Source organism: Scyliorhinus canicula, chromosome 13 (genome assembly GCF_902713615.1).
Source record: "Scyliorhinus canicula chromosome 13, sScyCan1.1, whole genome shotgun sequence".
NCBI lineage: Eukaryota > Metazoa > Chordata > Chondrichthyes > Carcharhiniformes > Scyliorhinidae > Scyliorhinus > Scyliorhinus canicula.
The window spans coordinates 145,344,030-145,364,524 of NC_052158.1; the positions used below are offsets into that span (position 1 = coordinate 145,344,030).

The 20,495-nt window shown below is 45.0% G+C and overlaps 1 protein-coding gene across 1 annotated transcript in view; it reads right to left on the reverse strand.

The window, feature by feature from the left end:
- pfn2l (profilin 2 like) overlaps positions 1–17,576 on the reverse strand; it is a 65,211-nt gene extending 47,635 nt beyond the window's left edge. The window contains exon 1 of the mRNA XM_038815306.1: positions 16,959–17,576. Coding sequence (XP_038671234.1) covers positions 16,959–17,090 — 132 coding nt within the window. The 5' untranslated portion in view covers positions 17,091–17,576. The remainder of the gene's footprint in view (positions 1–16,958) is intronic.
- Between the last annotated feature and the right edge of the window lie 2,919 nt (positions 17,577–20,495).

A 20,495-nucleotide genomic window follows, 5' to 3' on the forward strand; every position in this document is an offset into this window, starting at 1 on the left:
CATTTATCTAGATGAGTGCAACTAACACCACAAGACACAACCAGGTGAAAACAGCAGGCGGATTGGCACCGTCTCCACCACTGAGTGTACACAATCTACATAGGATGCACTGTAGCAACTCAACAAGCCTCTTTCAACCTCACAGCCTCAAATCACCAGATAAGAAAAAGGGCAGTAAATGCTTGGAGACACCAAGCTACAAATTCCCCTCCAAGCCACAACACGATGACTGGGACAGTGACCTCTTCACTGCCATTGGGTGAAAATCTTTGAACTCCAATCTAACAGCAATCCAACAACACATGGACTGCTGTAGTTCACCACCATTTCATGGGCAATCACTGTGTAAAGTAATGGTCTCCTTACTCACGATAACAGTGGTTAGCACTGGTGCTTCATAGCACCAGGGACCTGGGTTCGATTCCCGGCTTGGGTCACTGTTTTTGCGGAGTCTGCATAGCATCTGCATGGGTTTCCTCTGGGTGCTCCGGTTTCTTTCCACAAGTCCAAAAAAGGCATGCTTGCTTATTAGGAGAATTGGGCATTCTCCCTCAGTGGTGTACCCGAAAAGGCATCATAGTGTGGCAACTAGGAGATTGTCCTAGTCTTCATTGCTGTGTTAATGTAAGCCTCCTTGTGACACTATGAAAGATTATTATTAAGTGAGTTCGCAGCTCAGAAGTTTATTAAATTGAAAGGAATAGGCAGTTTTGACGAAAGATTGGACAGCCTAGGCTTCTATCCATTAAGATTTGAGAGAGCGACTTGATGGAAATGTTTTATTTTCCTGTGGGGACTTGACATGGCGGATGTGGAGAGGGAGTTTCCTCTTGTGGGAGAATACTAGAGATTGCTGTTTAAAAACAAGGGGCCGGAGCGGCACAGTGGTTAGCACTGCTGCCTATGGAGTCGAGGACCCTGGTTTGATCCCAGCCCCAGGTCAGTCTGTGCGGAGTTTGCACATTCTCCGTGTCTGTCTCACCCCCACAACCCAAAGATGTGCAGATTATGTGGATTGGCTATGCTAAATTGCCCCTTAATTGGAAAAATATAATTGGGTACTCTAAATTTATTTAAAAACAAATAAGGGGCCAGGCGGCATGGTGATGCAGTGGTTGGCACTGCTGCCTTACGGCACCAAGGACCCAGGTTCGATCCCGGCCCCAGGTCACTATTCGTGTGGAATTTGTACATTCTCCCCGTGTCTTCGTGGGTCTCACCCCCACAACCCAAAGATGTGCAGTGTAGGTGGATTGGCCATGCTAAATTGCCTCTTAATTAGAAAAAAAAATGAATTGGGTACTTTAAACTTAAAAATAAAAACAAGTGGCTGCCAATTTAGAGCTTGGGGCAGCACAGTAGCACAAGTGGATTGCACTGTGTCTTCATAGCGCCAGGGTCCCAGGTTCCATTCCCCGCTGGGTCACTGTCTGTGCGGAGTCTGTAAGTTCTCCCTGTGTCTGCGTGGGTTTCCTCCGGGTGCTCCAGTTTCCTCCCACACTCCAAAGACGTGCAGGTTAAGTGGATTGGCCATGATAAATTGCCCTTAGTGACCAAAAAGGTTAGATGGGGTTGTTGGGTTACAGGGATAGGGTAGAAGTGGGTCCGTGCAGACTCGACGGGCCGAATGGCCTCCTTCTGCACTATGTTCTATGTTCATTTCAGACAGAGCAGAAGAAATTTGTCTTTGGAGCTCCCTTCCTCAAAGGCAGTGGAAGCAGAATCTTTGTACCTTTTCAAAGCAGAGCTGGATAGATTCTGGATAAACAAGGGGGGCGAAGTTACTGCAGTTGGCAGGAGGTTAGTCAGATCAGCCATGATTTTATTAAATGGCAAGAGCATGCTTGAAGGTCTGAGCGGCTTACCTTGCCTAGCTTGTATATTCATATTATAACATCCACAGCCCATGAAAGAATTTTAAAAGCTCTCTCCCCCTTGAACATTGATCCACCTCAGGGTTCTTCCACCTCAGGGTTCTTGAGCTTGACATGGCAAGAAAGTTAATTTTTTATTCCCAGGATTGAGCAGAGCTCAGAACGGTGAGAATACATTTTATATAACTAATCCTTATTAGGATCAAAGCACAGAATCAAGTTGTCAAACCCTCATACATGTTATGGAGGGGGCAGCACGGTGGTTAGTATTGCTGCCTACGGCGCTGAGGACCCAGGTTCGAATCCCGATCCTGGATCACTGTCCGTGTGGAGTTTGCACATTCTCCCCGTGTCTGCATGGGTTTCACCCCCACAACCCAAAAAGATGTGCAGGGTAGGTGGATTGGCCACGCTAAACTGCCCCTTAATTGGAAAAAATAATTGGGTACTCTAAATTTACAAAAGAAATTTTTTTTTAAAAAAGTAAATAAAAAAATACATGTTATGGAATTACAAAAAAAAAAATCTACATGTTGATTTCAACATTCCTGAAGACCAAGCTCCTGCTTTCCGGATTGCTCTGAGGCATTCTATATTCATAGCACTAAAAAACCCATCTTAGATGCAGTAACTTGTATCTCTCTCACTCTCGAGTACTCAAACTCAGCTCTAAAATACTATGGGCATTTCATAACTTCCCTGTGACTCAAATCCCCATCCCAAAAGCAGCTTTAGAAATTGAGTACAAATGTAATCCATGCTCATCATTCTGTGAGTAGCTCTGCAGATTCCTGAACTTCTTCCTAGCATCTTGGGCTTCAACTCCACTTTCCCACCTTCTCATATCCCTCAATTCCAAGACCAAACATTTGCCAATCCGTACCTTAATAGTGTTACGCGAGAGCATCCACAACCCCTCTAGCATAGACAGAACGTCAAACATTAACAACCCTTTAAGTGAAGTAATTTCTCCTCACCCGAGCCTTGGCACTTACTATACGGGTAATCACAGGATTAAGTGTCAAACATGAAGATAGAAGGATAGATATGTAGGCAAATCTCAAATGTAAAAATAATAGGCGATTTCACCTTCCTCAATATTAATTGGGACAGTCAAAGTGTGGAAGGCTTAAGGGGGTGCACAATTCTTAAATGCATCCAGGAGGGCTTTTTATGCCATAAATCCTACAAGAGAGGGGACAGTGCTGAACTGAGATTAAAGAAATTAAGCGAGGCAAGTAGTAGAAGTGGGGGAGCATTTTGGTGACAGCACCCATAAGTCGGTAAGATTTAAGGTAGCCTGGAAAAGGACAAAGATGGACCAGAAATAAAGGGAGGTGGTAACGCGACTATCTGCGTGGAGCCAGAAGACGATACGAGGTTTTAAATGAGTACTTTGCATCTGTATTCACAATGGGAAGGACAATGTAGGTATAGAAACTAGAAGTTTATAATGTACTTGAACAAATTAACATTTGAGGGAGGAGGTATGAACAGTTCTAGCAGGCTTAAGGATGTATAAATTGAGACAGTGCGTGGAGGAAAGCAGAGGGTGTGGACCGTTAAGGAACAGCTTCGAATTTAACAGGGACCGAGGCAGATATATCTTAACACCATGACTAAAGAAAAGTTGTTCGTCAGTGGCCTGAACTGCAACACAGACGAGCAGGCCCTGGAAGAGACTTTCTCCAAGTACAAGCGGATCACTGAGGCGAGAGTGATTAGACGACTGTGGGCAGCACGGTAGCATTGTGGATAGCACAATTGCTTCACAGCTCCAGGGTCCCAGGTTCGATTCCGGCTTGGGTCACTGTCTGTGCGGAGTCTGCACATCCTCCCAGTGTGTGCGTGGGTTTCCTCCGGGTGCTCCGGTTTCCTCCCACAGTCCAAAGATGTGCAGGTTAGGTGGATTGGCCATGATAAATTGCCCTTAGTGTCCAAAATTGCCCTTAGTGTTGGGTGGGGTTACTGGGTTATGGGGATAGGGTGGAGGTGTTGACCTTGGGTAGGGTGCTCTTTCCAAGTGCCAGTGCAGACTCGATGGGCCAAGTGGCCTCCTTCTGCACTCTAAATTCTATGAAGACACCATGGCATCCCGTAATTTCGGCTTCATCACTTTAGAAAACCCGGAGGACGCCAACGACACGCTGAAGACGATGAATGGAAAATTCCTGGACGGGCGGCAGATCTGGGTGGACCACACCGAGAAAAGGTTGGGAGGTGGCAGCTACGGAGGAAGCCAGGCCAGAGGCTGCGAACACGGACGAGGCGGCGGCGGCTACAGCTCTCGAATCTAACTTCAGTGGTAGTGAAAATATTGGAAAAAATACTGGAGGGCCGGATGCTCTGGTTTCCTCCCACAGTCCAAAGATGTGCAGGTGGGTTGGCAATGCTAAATTGCCCCTAGGTGGGATTGCAGGGATAGGACAGCGGAGTGGGTCTGTATAGGGTGCTCTTTCAGAGCGTCGATGGAGGCTCAGTGGGCAGTATGGCCTCCTCCCGCACTGTAGGTATTCTATGAAACTATGACGGATTTTTAAAAAAAATTTAGAGTACCCAATTATTGGGTACCCTATTGGCTACCCTGCACATCTTTGGGTTGTGGAGTGAAACCCACGTAGACACAGGGAGAATGTGCAAACTCCACACAGACAGTGACCCAGGGCCAGGATCGAACCCAGGTCCTCAGCGCCGTAGGCAGCAGTGCCAACCACTGTGCCAGCCGATTCTATGACAGAAATAATTTCCACGTTGAGGAAGCAAGGATTAATCAAGGATAGTCGGCATGGATTCGTCAAAGGGAGATTGTGTCTTACAAATTTAATTGCATTGTTTGAAGAGATGACTGGGTGTATTGATGAGGGCAGTGCAGTTGATGTAGTTTATATGGACTTCAGCGTGGTTTTCAACAAGGTCTCGCATGAGACTGATCAAGAAAATGGTGCATGGGATCCAGGGAAATTTGGCAAATTGGATCCAAAATTGGCCAAGTGGCAGAAGGTGATGGTCATAGGTTGTTTGTGTGTCTGGAAGTCAGTGTCCAGTGATTTCCACAGGGATTGGTGTTGGGTCACTTGCTTTTTGTAGTGTTCATTAATGATCTGGAATGTAGGAGGTATCAGGAAATTCACGAATGACACAACAATTGGTGTGATAAAATTAAGGAACGCCTTAAGATTACAGGATATAGACAGGCTGGTTAGATGGGCAGAGGTGGCAAATGGAATTTAACCTTCAAATGTGAGGTAATGCATTTTGGGAGAACTGACAAGGCGTGTGAATATGCAATGAATGATAGGACCCTAGGAAGTAGAGAGTCAGAGGGACCTTGGTGTGAAGACAGCAGGGCAGGTAGGAAAGGTGGTTAAGGCAGGTGGGATACTTGTGCCAGGGCAGAGAACACAAGAGCAGGGAGGTTATGATGGAGCTGTATAAAATGCTGGTTTCACCACATCTGGAGTAGTGTGCCGCTCTGGTCACTATAGGAAGGAAGTAATTGCACCAGAGGGGGTGCGGAGGAAGTTCACCAGGATGTTACCCAAGTTGGAGTGTTTCAACTATCAAGAGAGACTGGATAGGCTGGTGTTGTTTTCATGAAGCAGAGAAGGCTGAGGGGTGAACATGATGGAGTTGTATAAAATTATAAGAGGCATAAATAGGGTGGATATGAAGAACTTTTCCCCCTTACCAGAGGGGTCAATAACCAGGGGCACAGAATAAGCACCAGGAGGTTTAGAGGAGCTGTGAGGTTTCACCCAGAGGATGGTTGGAATCTAGAACTCACTGCCTGAAAGGGCTGCAGAGGCAGGAATACTCAAGGCTTTAGACAATCTTTTAAAATACCACAGCATACAGGACTACGGACCAAGTACTGGAAAATGGGATTAGACAAGTACTTGATGGATGACAGACACGGTGGGCCAAAGAGTTTCTTCCTGTGATGTAAAAACGTTCAGACTCCGACAAATTAGAAGTTATATTTTTGTGCTGCATCCTCTTTCTCCACTCCTTCCTCACCACTTGGAAGTCTGAAAATTACAGTGCAGAAACTACATCCGCCCCTTAAAATGGTTCATAACAGCACATAACGCTACCCCTGCTAGTCTCCTTAAGTTTTTGATGCAAAACAGCATTAGATATGGCGGACCACTAGATGTGGCCACTAGGACTCTCTTCATATTCAAAAGGAAATTGTGTAACTAGGTAGTTTCAGGCCTTCAACACAATAATTTATCCTTGGTTTCAAAAGTAGCACGTCTTATCCATCGATGGTGAATAGCTTGGGTCTGCGTGGGTCTCACACCCACAACCCAAAGGTGTGCAGGTAGGTGGATCGGTGATGCTAAATTGCCTCCTAATTGGGACAGAGAAATTGGGCTTTAAATTATTTTATTTTTTTAAAAATAGATGAATAGCTACCAGGGTTCGTGCTCCAGCCCAACAAGTTGTAATTTCCTATACCATGCAAAGTCCACACAAATTTAGTAAATCACCGCAGCTTGGTTGTCACTACAAATCTATCTTGCTTAAAAGAGCTGCCCCCCACCCCATTCCATATTTAATCCAGAGTTGCTCAGGACACGTTTATTCATAATTTATGTTTCCCATGGCACAATCAGAACCGATATAAAGTAGACAGCACCCAAGTTAAACCAAAGTGGGGTCATATTCCATGTTTTACCAGAAAAATATTTCAACCTGCCTCAACTTAACAACCCTATTTGATTAAAACACAACTAGAATAATTATTTTTCCACTAAGTGTAAGAGCTTAGTTTAAAGAGTTCCAATCTCTTACTTTCAACTCCAAGCAGCAATTCCCTCTAGCACGAGTCTCATGAATGATTCAACATGCTGTAGTGCAGCTCAACATTTTACAAGCTTACAACATTGCTATTTCATACATGTTGCCAAAGAAGGGAGTCACTAGTTATTGTTTACTTCAGGAAATTTTGATCAGTCACATCTGCAATGAGGTAGGTCACAAAATGGCCAATGAGACAGCAAATTAGAGGACCAAAGTGAGGTGAAAGCGAAGTGTCCTCGGATCATATTCACTCCTGCTAAAGACCATCTGTAACTACTTCTATAAATTTAACAGACGAAAGGGAAAACAAAAAAGGAACTCCGCACCAATGTGTATATTCCACGCGAAATACATTATGCAAAGAACTCAACTGCATTAAGCAGCATACTGTATGGTACACTATTCCAAGAGTTGCACTGAAAAATCTCAACATTCGAAAAGCAGACAGCGAGAAGCAAAGGGGACTCCAGTAAAGACTGAAAGACAGTCAAACAAAACTGTTGGGCCAAATACAATTAGACATTCGGTGCAACTGAATCAGAACGTCAAAAGTCTGCACTCCATTTCAGCACATTACCTAGGATACCATAAGACAGTAATGAGGGACTACTTTACTGTCAGTATCTCAAAGTTTTTTTTAATAAATTTAGTGTACCCAATTCATTTTTTTTTTCAATTAAGGGGCAATTTAGCGTGTTCCATCCACCTACCTTTGCACATCTTTGGGTTTTGGGGGCGAAACCCACACAAACACGGGGAGAATGTGCAAACTCCACACCGACAGTGACCGGGATCGAACCTGGGACCTCGGCGCCATGAGGCAACAGTCAGTATCTCAAAGATGACACCTCTTATGATGAAGGACCATTTGTCCTCTTGTCGTTACATTATGTCGTTAAATCATGACATTATTTAAAGACAAATCGGAGAAACCTATCCTGGTCAACAATGACCATGTCCTTCATCTTGCAGCTGTTTACCAATTGGCTGTCATGGTAGCATACTGGTTAGAACAGTTTCTTCACAGCTCCAGGGCCCCAGGTTCGATTCCCGACTTGGGCCACTGGCATGTGGAGTCTGCACGTTCTCCCCTTGTGTGCGTGGGTTTCCTCCGGGTGGTCCGGTTTCCTCCCACAGTCCAAAGATATGCAGGTCAGGTGTTTTGGCCATTCTAAATTGCCAGTGTCCAAAAAGGTTAGGTGGAGTTATGGGGATATAGTGTCCAAAAAGGTTAGGTGGGGCTACGAGGATAGGGTGGAGGCATGGGGCTTCAGTAGGGTGCTCTTTCCAAGGGCCGGTGCAGACTCGATGGGCTGGATTGCCTCCTTCCGCACTGTAAATTGTTGATTTCCCAACATTGGTTGTGAAGCACTTTGGGATGCCCGAGTGACAAAAAGGTAGCATATAAAAATACAAGTTCATTCATTCTAAAATGGAAACCGTTAGGTTTGCATACCTCGAGGATATTACACAATTATCGTGTGATCTATTATTTGGAGCAACAAGTTAACCATTCATCCAACTGATTTAGGTTGCCTAAACTTGCATGTAGCTTTGGCTGTGCACAAAAACTTTGTTCAAATCTACATACTTAGTCAAATATATGTTTGTTTGGTTTTTTTTTAATTGTTCATGGGACATCAGCGTGACTGGCTGAGGCAACATTTATTGCTCTTCCCCAATTCCCCTTGAACTGAGTGGCTTGCTAGCCATTTCAGAGGGCACTTTTGAGTCAACCAGATTGTTGATCTGGAGTCATATGCACATCAGACCTGGCAAGGACAGATTTTCTTCCCTAAAGAACTGTGAACCAGAGTTTTCACAATAAACAATGGTTTTGTGGGTCATCATTGGACTTTTAATTCCAGATTTTTAGGAATTCAGATTTCACCATCGGAGTGGCAGAATTTGAACCTGGCACCCCAGAGCATTACTCTGGGTCTCTGGATTACTAGTCCAGTGACAACAATATGGCACTGCCTTCCTCGTCACAACCACCTGGTGTACAAATGCTGCATCATCACAATAACAGATCCAAGCACTTTTCCTGCTGCCTTTTGAATTCACTGATGGATGCAATGTTGCTGGCATATTGCCCATACCCAATGTTCCTTGATTTAGTGCAGCTGCTTTCTTGGAACCACTGCACTTCACATGTGTTGTTAAATAATTCCCTTTGCGGTGGTCCTTGATGCCATATCCTGCTCAGTCAAATGCTGCCTTGAAGTCAAGGGCAGTCACTCACCTGCAGGATTCGGTCTCTTTGTCCAAGACTGCAATGAGGCCAGGAGCAGAGGTTCCGAAGAGCCCAAATGGTGAGCAGTAAGTGTTGTTTGATACTACTTTGCTGATGATCGTGAATAGGCGGATGGGGTAACTACTGGATGGATGGATTAATTAGTCTGGCTTTGTGCGCACAACATCATGGGCAATTTTCCACACTACAAGTAGATGCCAATATTGTAATTGTACTCAAGAACAGTAAGCCATGGGACACAGTTAGTTCCAGAGCACGGGTCTTCAGTCCTACAATATTGTCAGAGCCCATGGCCTTTGCTGCATGCAGTGCATTTAGTAGTTTCTTGGCATTCACCAGATGGCGGATACTCAGCATAAAGACAAGTCTTTGCCTGCAAAAGGACTGTGTACCAGCACTGTCATGACAAAAGCAATGGAGACAGCTAGATTGGCAAGAATAAGGTCAGACAGTTTTTTTAAATAAATTTAAAGTACCCAATTATTTTTTTCCAATTAAGGGGCAATTTAGTGTGGCCAATCACCTATGCTGCACACCTTTGAGTTGTGGGGGTGAGATCCATGCTAACGGAGAATTTGCAAACTCCAGTGACCTGGGGCCGGGATCGAACCCAAGTCCTCAGTGCCGGGAGGCTGCAGTGCTAGCCACTGCACCACCCAAGGTCAGAAGATACGTTTCCCCTGAACAACCTGCTACAGGCACAGTTGCATTTTCAAAATACTTTTGCCAATGACCACTGAAGTTCCCCTCACACAGATTTTGTTGTGTTTCTTCCAATCGTGTTCCAGGGAGGCGGTGGTGTAGTGGCACTGTCACTGGACACTAATCTTGACTCCACACCAGATACTTGAGTAATACTTGGGGGGGGGGGTACAGGTTTAAATCCCGCCACTGCAGATGGTGAAATTTGAATTCAGTAAAAAAACAAAAATCTGGAATTAAAAGTCTTCTGATGACCATGAAACCATTGCCGATTGTTGTAAAAACCCATCTGGTTCACTGTTGTCCTTTAGGGAAGGAAATCTGTCATCCTTACCTGGTCTAGCCTACATGTGACTCCAGACCCCACAGCAATGGTTGACTCCTAACTGCCCCCCTCAAGGGCAATTAGGGATGGGCAATAAATGCTGCCACAGACTGCAATGTCCACATCCCATGAAATAATTTTAAAAAATAAATCACGATTCCTCAATTGTAGGGCGATTGTGGAAATGAGAAGATTTCCTCGTGTCAGACCAGTTGGCTTTCTCTCCCCTCCTTTCCCAAACCACAGGGTTATGTCTACATCCTACCAATCCATGGGGAGCATTCTGGAATTCTCCAGATTCTAGAAGATCAAAACCACTTTAAAAAGCACTAGGATACAGGCTAGCAGGGATTTGTTGACATTTTAGATATCAATTATCCCTCCTCTCTCAATGTATAATACTAGATCCCAATAACCTTCAATATTAGATCCACAATAACCTGGTTGGTTCCCAGAAAAGCCTCTTGAATACATCCCAAAAACTCACCCTCCACACTATTCCTGCAAATTTGATTGCCAATCCCCAAGATTAAGTCTTTCATGACTACTCTTGTTCCATGATGTGGAGATGCCGGCGTTGGACTGGGGTGAGCACAGCAAGAAGTCTTACAACACCAGGTTAAAGTCCAACAGGTTTGATTCAAACACGAGCTTTCGGAGCGCAGCTCCTTCCTCAGGTGAAGAAGGAGGGTTCACCTGAGGAAGGAGCTGCGCTCCGAAAGCTCGTGTTTGAATCAAACCTGTTGGACTTTAACCTGGTGTTGTAAGACTTCTTACTGTACTCTTGTTCCATGCATCTCTAATTTTCTCATTTGTACTCTTGCCCCACCCCACAATCTATTATGTTTTACCTATTAAGTTGCCAATGTTTAGTATAGGTACAATTCCTCTAGCTTTATCTCGTTTCGCTTTTCCCCTGTGCAAGGGCCCTTCCTGTTGATTTCCTTATTTCCCCCTTTCTCTTTTTTTTTTTAAAACCACTATTTTTTTGAGCCATGGATGCTTAATGGACTTAAGTCAAGCATCAGAGAATTCAAGAAGTTGCACCATGCTAGTTTTGAGCAACAAAACACAAGACTTTGCGGCATCCGAAAGATGGGGTGGGACTCTGTTCAATCAATTGGCTGGCCAATTAATTGGCCAAAAGGCTGTATTCTGCCCACTATCAGGCCCGAGTGCGATGATTCCCAGAGACCCAAGGAAAGCAGAGTCGGGTCCCCTGGGCACTCAGTGGAAAGGGCCTGCTCTTTCTCTCATGTTTTCTTAAGAGCTGCTGTATTTATGGAACTGCAGAGACCTGAATGAATCTCCAGTGAAAACCATTACAGACTGGAAAGCAGAAATCTCAAAGACTGGTAAAGTTGGCTAGAAACAGCCATCTGAAAGAAAGACTCACCTTTTATTTTTGACTTATTTTCTCCCCTATTGTCATGTGTATTATAAATAATAAGGAAGTGCAGGATTAGGAATAATATTGCAATAGTTAGCAGTTGTATTTGCTGTGTATTTAATTCTAGTTTTGTTATAAATGAAAAGTAATTGTGCTTAAATTTACAAACCTGGTGACTGCAATTATTGGACCAAGGGCCAAAGACTTTGGGTATTTTTTGTTAATTCAATTATGTTCAGACTTTGGGTTGGGCGGGGCAGGGGACTGGAATTGACCATATCCTAGCCCAGGGTGTTATAACACCGGTCACTGTAGTCTCCAATGCTCTAGTACCTTTAAACTCTGATCCTTCTTGATCTACTTTGCTTATTACCCAAACCACTACCCTTCCATGGACACCAAGTCAAAAGAAGAGGAATGACTAAAAGCTTGCTCTTAAGAGGTATATCTTAAGCAGAGTATTAAAAGTCACTCGAAGTGGAGACACAGAATTCAAGAGCTTGGGTCTTAATCAATTGAAGACATCAGTGGTAGAGTAAAGGAAATGGGGGTACGCATGATACCTGTAGAGCAGATAAGAATAGAGATAGGGTGGGACAAGACAATGAAAGGATTTAAACAGACTAAACTGTTAGTTGAAAGTGACTTGAGAACCAGTAGGAAATGCAGGTCAGCAAGCACAGGAAAGGAAATGGGATTTGGTGCAATTAAATTTTGGACAAGCCAAAATTGATGATGCAGGATGTAGGCTAACCAGAAATTCATTGCAATATTAATGTCTGAAAAAGACAGGCAATGTTAAGAGACGAATGGAGGAGAAAAGGAACATAACTTCAGTTCATGAACCAAACATGGGCATTCCCATGTAGATGGACACCAGAAGGAAGGCCTTGGTAAGAAGATATTGCGGTCAACGAGAAGGGATAGTGCACCACTCACAGCGGATATCATGTGTGGCCAGAGAGCTACTAACGGGTACTGCAACAGAAACTTAACCCAAGATTCAAGGATGGGAGCTGCAGTAAAAGATGGGAACAAACATGGGAGGCTCAGAAAGGTCATGAGGAAAGACAGGAATTAAACTAAAGATTCAGATCCGAGGCTAGGAAAACTGAACTACTGATCTCAATCTTGATGCCAATGCAGTCCATAAACTCATTCTTAAGAGGTGATGGTATGGACACAGGACAGATGGATTTAAGGAGATGATTTGTAAAGGGGAAAATAATCACATTTCTTTGCAAATCTGGATAATTAATTTTGGCCCAATAATGCCCTTTGTTGTCCAGCCAGGTCTGGCGCTGAATGGTTTTACTAGTTGTACACTCGATACATTCAAGTCAATGCATTTTGGACCCAAGTGGACTAAAGCGACTTTAAGCGACCCAAGTGGACTACAGTAAGCATGTACTAGTGGAATAACCACGTGGCAGAGATTAAGGCTTTTACTTGGGGCAGAGGCATTAAAAGCAGCAATACTGGAGTACCAAACATTAACATTATCGCAATAAGAGAGCTATACGGTCAGGAATTTAAGTTCTTTTGAAAAGGGAATACAAAAGGAAGTGAGGTTGGAAGGAGGAACAAGTGGTGATACAAGAAAGTGATATTAATGATGGCCTTGTCCTCTTTTCATTGTCTCAATCACAGACAAATGAGAAGAAAGATCAAGGGGATCAGTCATGTTATACCAATGGAGGGAATATGGTAGGTAGGGAAGTCTGTGTAGTTTATTGGTATTTAAATTTTAATCTAAAGAGCTTTAAAGTTGATTCCATTGTACAAATTTACAGTACTAACACTGGGCTAAACTGGCTTTTAAGTTGCTAGCTACTGTGCAAATATTGTACAAAATGCAAGAAGAATATGCTATTTAAATATAATGGATAGCAACATAATGACCTCAATTTATCCTTCCATTTTTTAATCTCCCAAAGTCAAAATGGGACTAAACAGGATTTTACGTTACGGCATTAAACTAATTACTTAACTAGACCAGGGAACAGAGAACGTTTCATCCTTGCCTTCCCCACTCCATTAGATGGGCTTAAAACTTTTGTCCGGCAAAGATTAGATACCAGCTTGGGATGGGCAAAGATCATGAAATAATTTCTAACCAACTCCTGGGTGATGATTAACCACATGGTCTTACAACTGGTAACTGCCAACAGTTTGAATACCAAATTGATAGTGATCTAAAGCCACCATCCCTCAAGAACACATGGATAAAACTTTGCCATTTCATCATAAAGGGGCAATACCATAACTGTTTCATAAAATCACTTCTTTATCCAATACAGAATTGAGCAACATTGACAGTTTCATTAGTTGAAAAAGGTGTTGAAAAAGGTAAAGGAGATGACCATAGGCTGCTTTCCCCCTTTGAGGGGTAGAGCTGACTGGCAGTGATTTAACCTGAGGATCACCATACCTCAAGATGAGGGGCAAGGTTGAGAAGGCATCATGAATAACCTAAGTCAATACGGAAATTGAGCCCGCACTGCTGGCCTTGCTCTGCATCAATGAGGCCAGCACGGTATCACAGTGGTTAGCACAGTTGCTTCGCAGCCCCAGGGTCCCAGGTTCCATTCCCGGTTTGGGTCACTGTGCAGACAGACATTCTCCCTGTGTCTGCGTGGGTTTCCTCCGGATGCTCCAGTTTCCTCCCACAGTCCAAAGATTTGCGGGTTAGGTGGATTGGCCATGCTAAATTGCCCTTAGTGTCCAAAAAGGTAAAGTGGGGTTAGGGGGATAGGGTGGAGGCTTGGGCTTGAGTAGGGTGCTCTTTCCAAGGGCCAGTGCAGACTCGATGGGCCAAATGGCCTCCTTCTGCACTGTAAATTCTATGAACCAGCTGTCTAGCCAAATGAGCTAAACTCAGAACATGCCAATGCACCAGGTTTACAAACAGAGCTGCTTTAACTCAATCCAGCAGCCATCAAGATTCACCTTTAATAATTTCCACACGTGTAAGGAAGGAGGTTACTGCTGTAGCAAATTTTATGCCAACTCCCAAGGTTGCAGCAAATTTCCATCTAAAGTCACAAATCAACTTCTAACTTAATTAGAATTCTGATACAACTAGTTACTGCAATTAAATTCAACTTATCAACATTAAGCAAATTGACAAATGTGGCAAGAATACATCAAGCCATCCTCAAAACATTTGATTCCTGGATTTTGGTTAATGAGAACATTTGCAATAAAGCCCAACTGAGAAGACAAAAATCAATTGTGGACTGTGGCTGAAAGGTAAAGCACAAACAGCAGCACTGAACAGTTTTGGGAGCTTAACTGGAATGATAGCATTGAATAATACCAAATATCGACTGCTTAACTGCAGTTTTTCATATTGCATCCTTACTATAGGAGCACTCAACGTAGGCATCGTCTTGGAATAAACCAAGGAAGAACTACCCAAAAGGATTCAAGACCATTTCCTTCTGCAAGCACGATGCTCAAAACAATGTACTTCACCGTATTTGGCATGATTAAGTCATCCTACGCTGTCCATAGTTGGGATGGTCTCAATTAACCTGCTTACAGGTTCAACGGTCATTTCAAGTGACTTCTTCCAGAAATTAGATTAAGTGTGACTTGGATCATTTGAAAGTTCCATATATTTTGACCAAAATAAAACATGTTTGCAGAAAAAAAAATCTGTCTCGATCGATTTCATGACCACAACCTTTTTTGGGGAAAGAAGTTTGTGTCCGCTCTGACGTGGAAGATGGCGCCCTCCCACCACAGTTTAGCTGAACTGCAGAGTCATGCCATACAGGTCTGAAGGGAATGGGGGAGGGGAGTGAAACAGACATTTAGACAAAAAAAACCACTACAGGAAGAAAGAAAAAAAACTACTTCCCAAACCAGTAAAACCGCAAATAATAAAAAGCATAATTCCTAGAGTTTCACCAACAGCAATTGCTTGCAGACATAAGCAATTTTGTGCACTCAACAGCAATTCCTGGCACATGAGCAGAAGATGGGAACTCAGCAAAAAAAAAATGAGGGCCAGGCTCAAATGGGCCTGGACGTTGTGCTTCAATTTGAATTTAAAGCCAGTAAAACATAACACTCTCGGAGTCAGATTATTTTCCGAAGTGACTTAACCATCCACCAAAAAAAAGGATAATTTCATAAATTCACCATGAACGCCCATTAGAATAATAGTCAAAAGAAAGTCTTTTAGTTTCTCATATTAAATGGAAATATTTTACCTTTACCTGAGCTTTCTGCAGTATTAAGTATGCAGCCAAGCATGCAGACAAAAAAAATGGAAAATCAAATACTTCCCTGTGCCAAATATTCATACAAACTGCAGAGAAAAATAAGCATTGCTGGATTTCTTAAACCCTGAATTTGGATCTCTAAACCCCAAATTTAATAATTAGTGAAGGAGGAATTAAAACTGAAATCTCCATCAGTACGTTACCGAGAGCGATGGGGCTGGCCCCACACAGCAAGTTTTCTAGAATTTTCTAGCAGAACCAGCAATCTGCCTTTGCATTGAAAATAAACCCTCCCTTTTAAAACCAAACAAAAAGATAATGTTCTATTATACTCGATCCAATTAGTGTCCCTTTACACCTTCGATCGTTTGGCAGAACGATTTTTATACAGACACACACACACACACGAGGATTTTTTTTTAAAGAAAGGAGGCACGAGATAAAAAGGCCACTCCCCAAATGAGATTAGTTAGCCCACAAGGAGAACTGATTGTTTTATTTAGAAGTACATTTTGAAAATGCAAGGTACATTTCGAAATTGCTTATAATTGAAGAGGGAGAGGGGGAAAAGAGGGACTCCCCTCGCTTCCCCATCCTTCGCTCCTTTTGAGAAAGGAGTTCACTGCTTCCCCCCCCCCCCCCCAGTGACCATGGCACGAAAAATCAGGGGGGTTGGGAGGAGGGGAAAGAGGAAAGGAAGGAGTGGGTGTGTGAAGAGGGGAGAGTGTGTGAGGAGGGGGAAGGGAGAAAGACAGAGATTGTGAGGAGGGGGAGAGAGTGCGAGAGGAGAGGAGGAGAGTGAGTGGGTGAGGAGGGGAGGGGGGGAAGGGAGACAGAGATTGTGAGGAGGGGGAAGGGAGAGAGGGAGTGTGTGAGAGGGGTGGGGGAGGGAGAGAGAGAGAGAGAGAGCCGGCGCCATTTTACAGCCAGAGCCACTCACACCGTTGATAACGGTCAGGGGCCCCGGAGCAAGGAGCGGCTCCCCCCCGTAAATTAAATATAACATATATATATTATTTTTTTGAAAATCAATAAAACCATCTCCCTTCATCCCACCTGGAGGAGGAGGGGGGGAAGAAACCAAACAAAAGAGTTGACTTCATCTATCTTCGCACCTAGGAAAGAAAACACGTCGTATAAATACATTTCATGGACAGGAAAAGGGGGGGAAAATCCCATCAGATTAAAAAAAACATTTATTTCAAATCTTCCCTTTTATTTCCAATTCCTCCGGATACGATTTGCTGGATCATTGTTTCTTGGGTACCCATCTTTTTCGCACCACCCAGCCGGGTACACACACATATATATATATATATATAGATAAATAAGATATAGAAATATATTTTTATTTTGTTTAACCCACCCTTACCGTTACAACCGAGAAGGTGCCTCCGGGAGACGCTGCCCACACGTACTTGGCGTCCACGTAGCCGACGACGGCCGAGTCCTGGCAGTGTCCATCGGCCATCAGGTTCTCCACATAACAGTGCCAGCCCGCCATGGTGTGTCTGCCTGGCTCCCTACCTCTTCCTTCCTTCACCTCCCTCGGTCAGACCAGAGGAAAATAAAAATGAGAGGGTGTTTTATATATTTTTTTTTTAAAGGGTGATGGTGAGAAGATGAAGCCTCCCAGCTCAAGGATAGCGGTCGGCAGGAGAGGTAGAGTGGGTAATTGTGTGGGGAGGGGATCTCCCTCAAAAAAAAGGATGGAGGGGGGAAAAAAACTTGCAAAGAAAAAAAAAGAGGGGGGGGGAAAGGACAGTTTTTTCCCCCCTGGCTCGCTCCCCGTTAGTTTTTTTTCCCCTCCTGATAATACACCGGCGTAACTGGTTTTTTTTTTCCCTTTCTTTTCCCCCCGCCGTCCTCCTTGGTTGGAAGTTATTATATATTTCTATATGGTTATAGATCTATCTATCCTTCTCCCCCCGCCCTCCCCCTTTGCTTTCGGGCTCACTCCTGCCCGGTGCCACTGCCTCTGTAAAAGGCTGGAGAGCGGGCTGAAATCGCCGTTAAAATGAGGCGGGTCTGGGGGCGGGGCGGCCGCGCGCGCGCCCGCGCCACCAAATATGGGCGGAGCGCGCGCTCCCGCCGCCCCACGGCCGCGCGCCCTACCCCCCTTCCATTGCTGCGCGCGCCCGCCCCCCGCCGCCCACGCCCCGGCTGGGCGGCGCGGGAGCGAGCGCCGCTGCACCTTGCACCCCCCCCCCCCCAGGGGAGATCGGATGTGATTGGGGCCGAATGGTACTCGCCCAGAGAGCTGTGGCCGGCATCTCCCCCCCCCCCCCCCCCAAATCCAACTCCCCCTCCTCCTAACCTACAATAGATTTGCAGCATTCCCATCTCTTCCATAGCCTGGATAGAGTGGAGAGGATGTTTCCACTTGTGGGGAAAAACTAGAAGCAGCGAACACCATGTCAGCCTAAATAAAGGGAAGATCCTTTAAATCAGAGATGAGGAGGAATTTCTCCAGCCAGAGAGGGTGGTGAATCTGTGGAGCTCATTGCCGCAGAAATCTGTGGAGCCCAAAGGGCAGCACGGTAGCATATTGGTTAGCACAATTGCTTCACAGTCCCAGGTTCAATTCCCGGCTGGGTCACTGTCTGTGCGGAGGTCTGCACATTCTACCCATGTGTGCGTGGGTTTCCTCCAGGTGCTCCAGTTTCATCCCATAGTCCAAAGATGTGCAGGTTAGGTGGATTGGTCATGCTAAAGTTCACTTAGTGTCCAAAATTGCCCTTAGTGTTGGTTGAGTGGGGTTACTAGGTTATGGGGATAGGGTGGTGTGGGCTTGGGTAGGGTGCTCTTTCCAAGAGCCGGTGCAGACTCGATGGGCCGAATGGCCTCCTTCTGCACTGTAAATTCTATGATTCTATGAAATCACTGAGTGTCTTTAAGTCAGAGATAGATAGGTTTTTGATCAATAAGGGGATCAGGGGTTATGGGGAGAAGGCAGGAGAATGGGGATGAGTAAAATATCAGCCATGATTGAATGGCGGAGCAGACTTGATGGGCCGACTGGCCTAATTCTGCTCCTTCATCTTATGGTCTTAATATAATAAGAAGTCTCATCAGACCAGGTTAAAGTCCAACAGGTTTATTCGGAATCTCAAGCTTTTTCGGATTGTCGCTCCTTCATCATGTGAATCAATTCACCTGACGAAGGTGCTACGCTCCGAAAGCTCGTAATTCCAAATGAACCTGTTGGGCTTTAACCTGGTGTTATAAGACTTCTCACTGTGCCCACCCCAGTCCAATGCCAGCATCTCCATATCTTGGAATATATGGCATTCAACTCTGGTTGCCACACCACCCGAAGAATGTGGAGGCTTCGAAGAGGAGTGCAGAAAAGATTTACCAGGATGTTGCTTGGTATGGAGGGCGTTAGCTAAGAGAAGAGGTTGGAGAAACTCGGTTTGTTCTCACGGAGGACGACGGCCGACCTGATAGAAGTCTACAAGATTATGAGGGGCATGGACAGAGTGGATAGTCAAGTTTTTTTTTCCCAGGTGGAAGAGTCAATTACTAGGGAGCATAGGTTTAAGGTGTGAGGGGCAAAGTTTAGAGATGTGGGAGGGAAGTTTTTTTACACAGAGGGTGGTGGGAGCCTGGAACTCGCTGCCGGGGAAAGTAGTGGAAGCAGATACGATAGTGACTTTTAAGTCGCGTCTTGACAAATACATGAATAGGATGGGAATTGAGGGATATGGTCCACAGAGGGTAGGGGGGTTTTAGTTCAGATGGGCAGCATGGTCGGTGCAGGCTTGGGGGGGAGCAAAGATCCTGTTACTGTGCTGTAATTTTCTTTGTTCTTTGTTTATGTCTCTGGAGCTTAAAAGCAGTGAGAGGCCATCTTATTGATATCAATCTTATCTGTGTATATATGTCAGTGGCATGAAATTATCTAGGGGGCTCAACAGGGTGGGTGCTGAATGGATGTTTCCCCTTTGTGGGAAAGACTAGCGGAACACAGTTTAAAGGCAACAGGTCTCCTCCCTATTTAAGACGGAGAGGGGAATAATTTTTCTTTAATCTCAGACAGTCATGATTCTTTGGAACTCTATTCCCCAGTGGAGACAAGGTCAGGGACCACAGCACAGACGAGGCCAATCAGCCCATCATACCTGTGCCGGTCAAGAAAACCACCTGAGAGGTCGATAGGTTCTTTTTTTTTTAAATAATTTTTATTCAAGTTTTTCAATAACAAATTTTCTCCCCACAATTTAAAACAAACAAGGCGTGTTTCCGCACCAACACAAGAAAAGAACTCACCCCCCCAAAATAAATAATAACAAAAAACCAACAGCAATACAAGAAAGAAGAAAATAACAACATAGCAAACCCACCACCGCAAAAACAAACCCCCTAACCATCCCCAAACCCCCCCTCCCAAAGTTGCTGGTGAGACCGACCACTCTCTACCACTTCGCCAGGAAGTCGAGAAAGGGCTGCCACCGCCGAAAGAACCCCTGTACCGACCCCCTCAGGGCAAACTTCATCCTCTCCAACTTGATGAACCCAGCCATGTTGTTGATCCAGGCCTCCGAACTCGGGGGCCGCGTATCCCTCCACTGTAACAGAATCCTGCGCCGGGCTACTAGAGACGCAAAGGCCAGAATGCCAGCCTCTCTCGCCTCCTGCACTCCCGGCTCCGAAGCTACCCCAAAGATCGCGAGCCCCCAGCCCGGCTTGACCCTAGACCTAACCACTTCTGACAAAATCCCCGCCACCCCCTTCCAAAACCCCTCCAGAGCCGGACAAGCCCAGAACATATGGGTGTGGTTCGCCGGGCCTCCCGAACACCTCCCGCACCTGTCTTCCCCTCCGAAGAACCGGCTCATCCTTGCCCCTGTCATGTGAGCCCTGTGCAGCACCTTCAGCTGAATTAGGCTGAGCCGTGCGCAAGAGG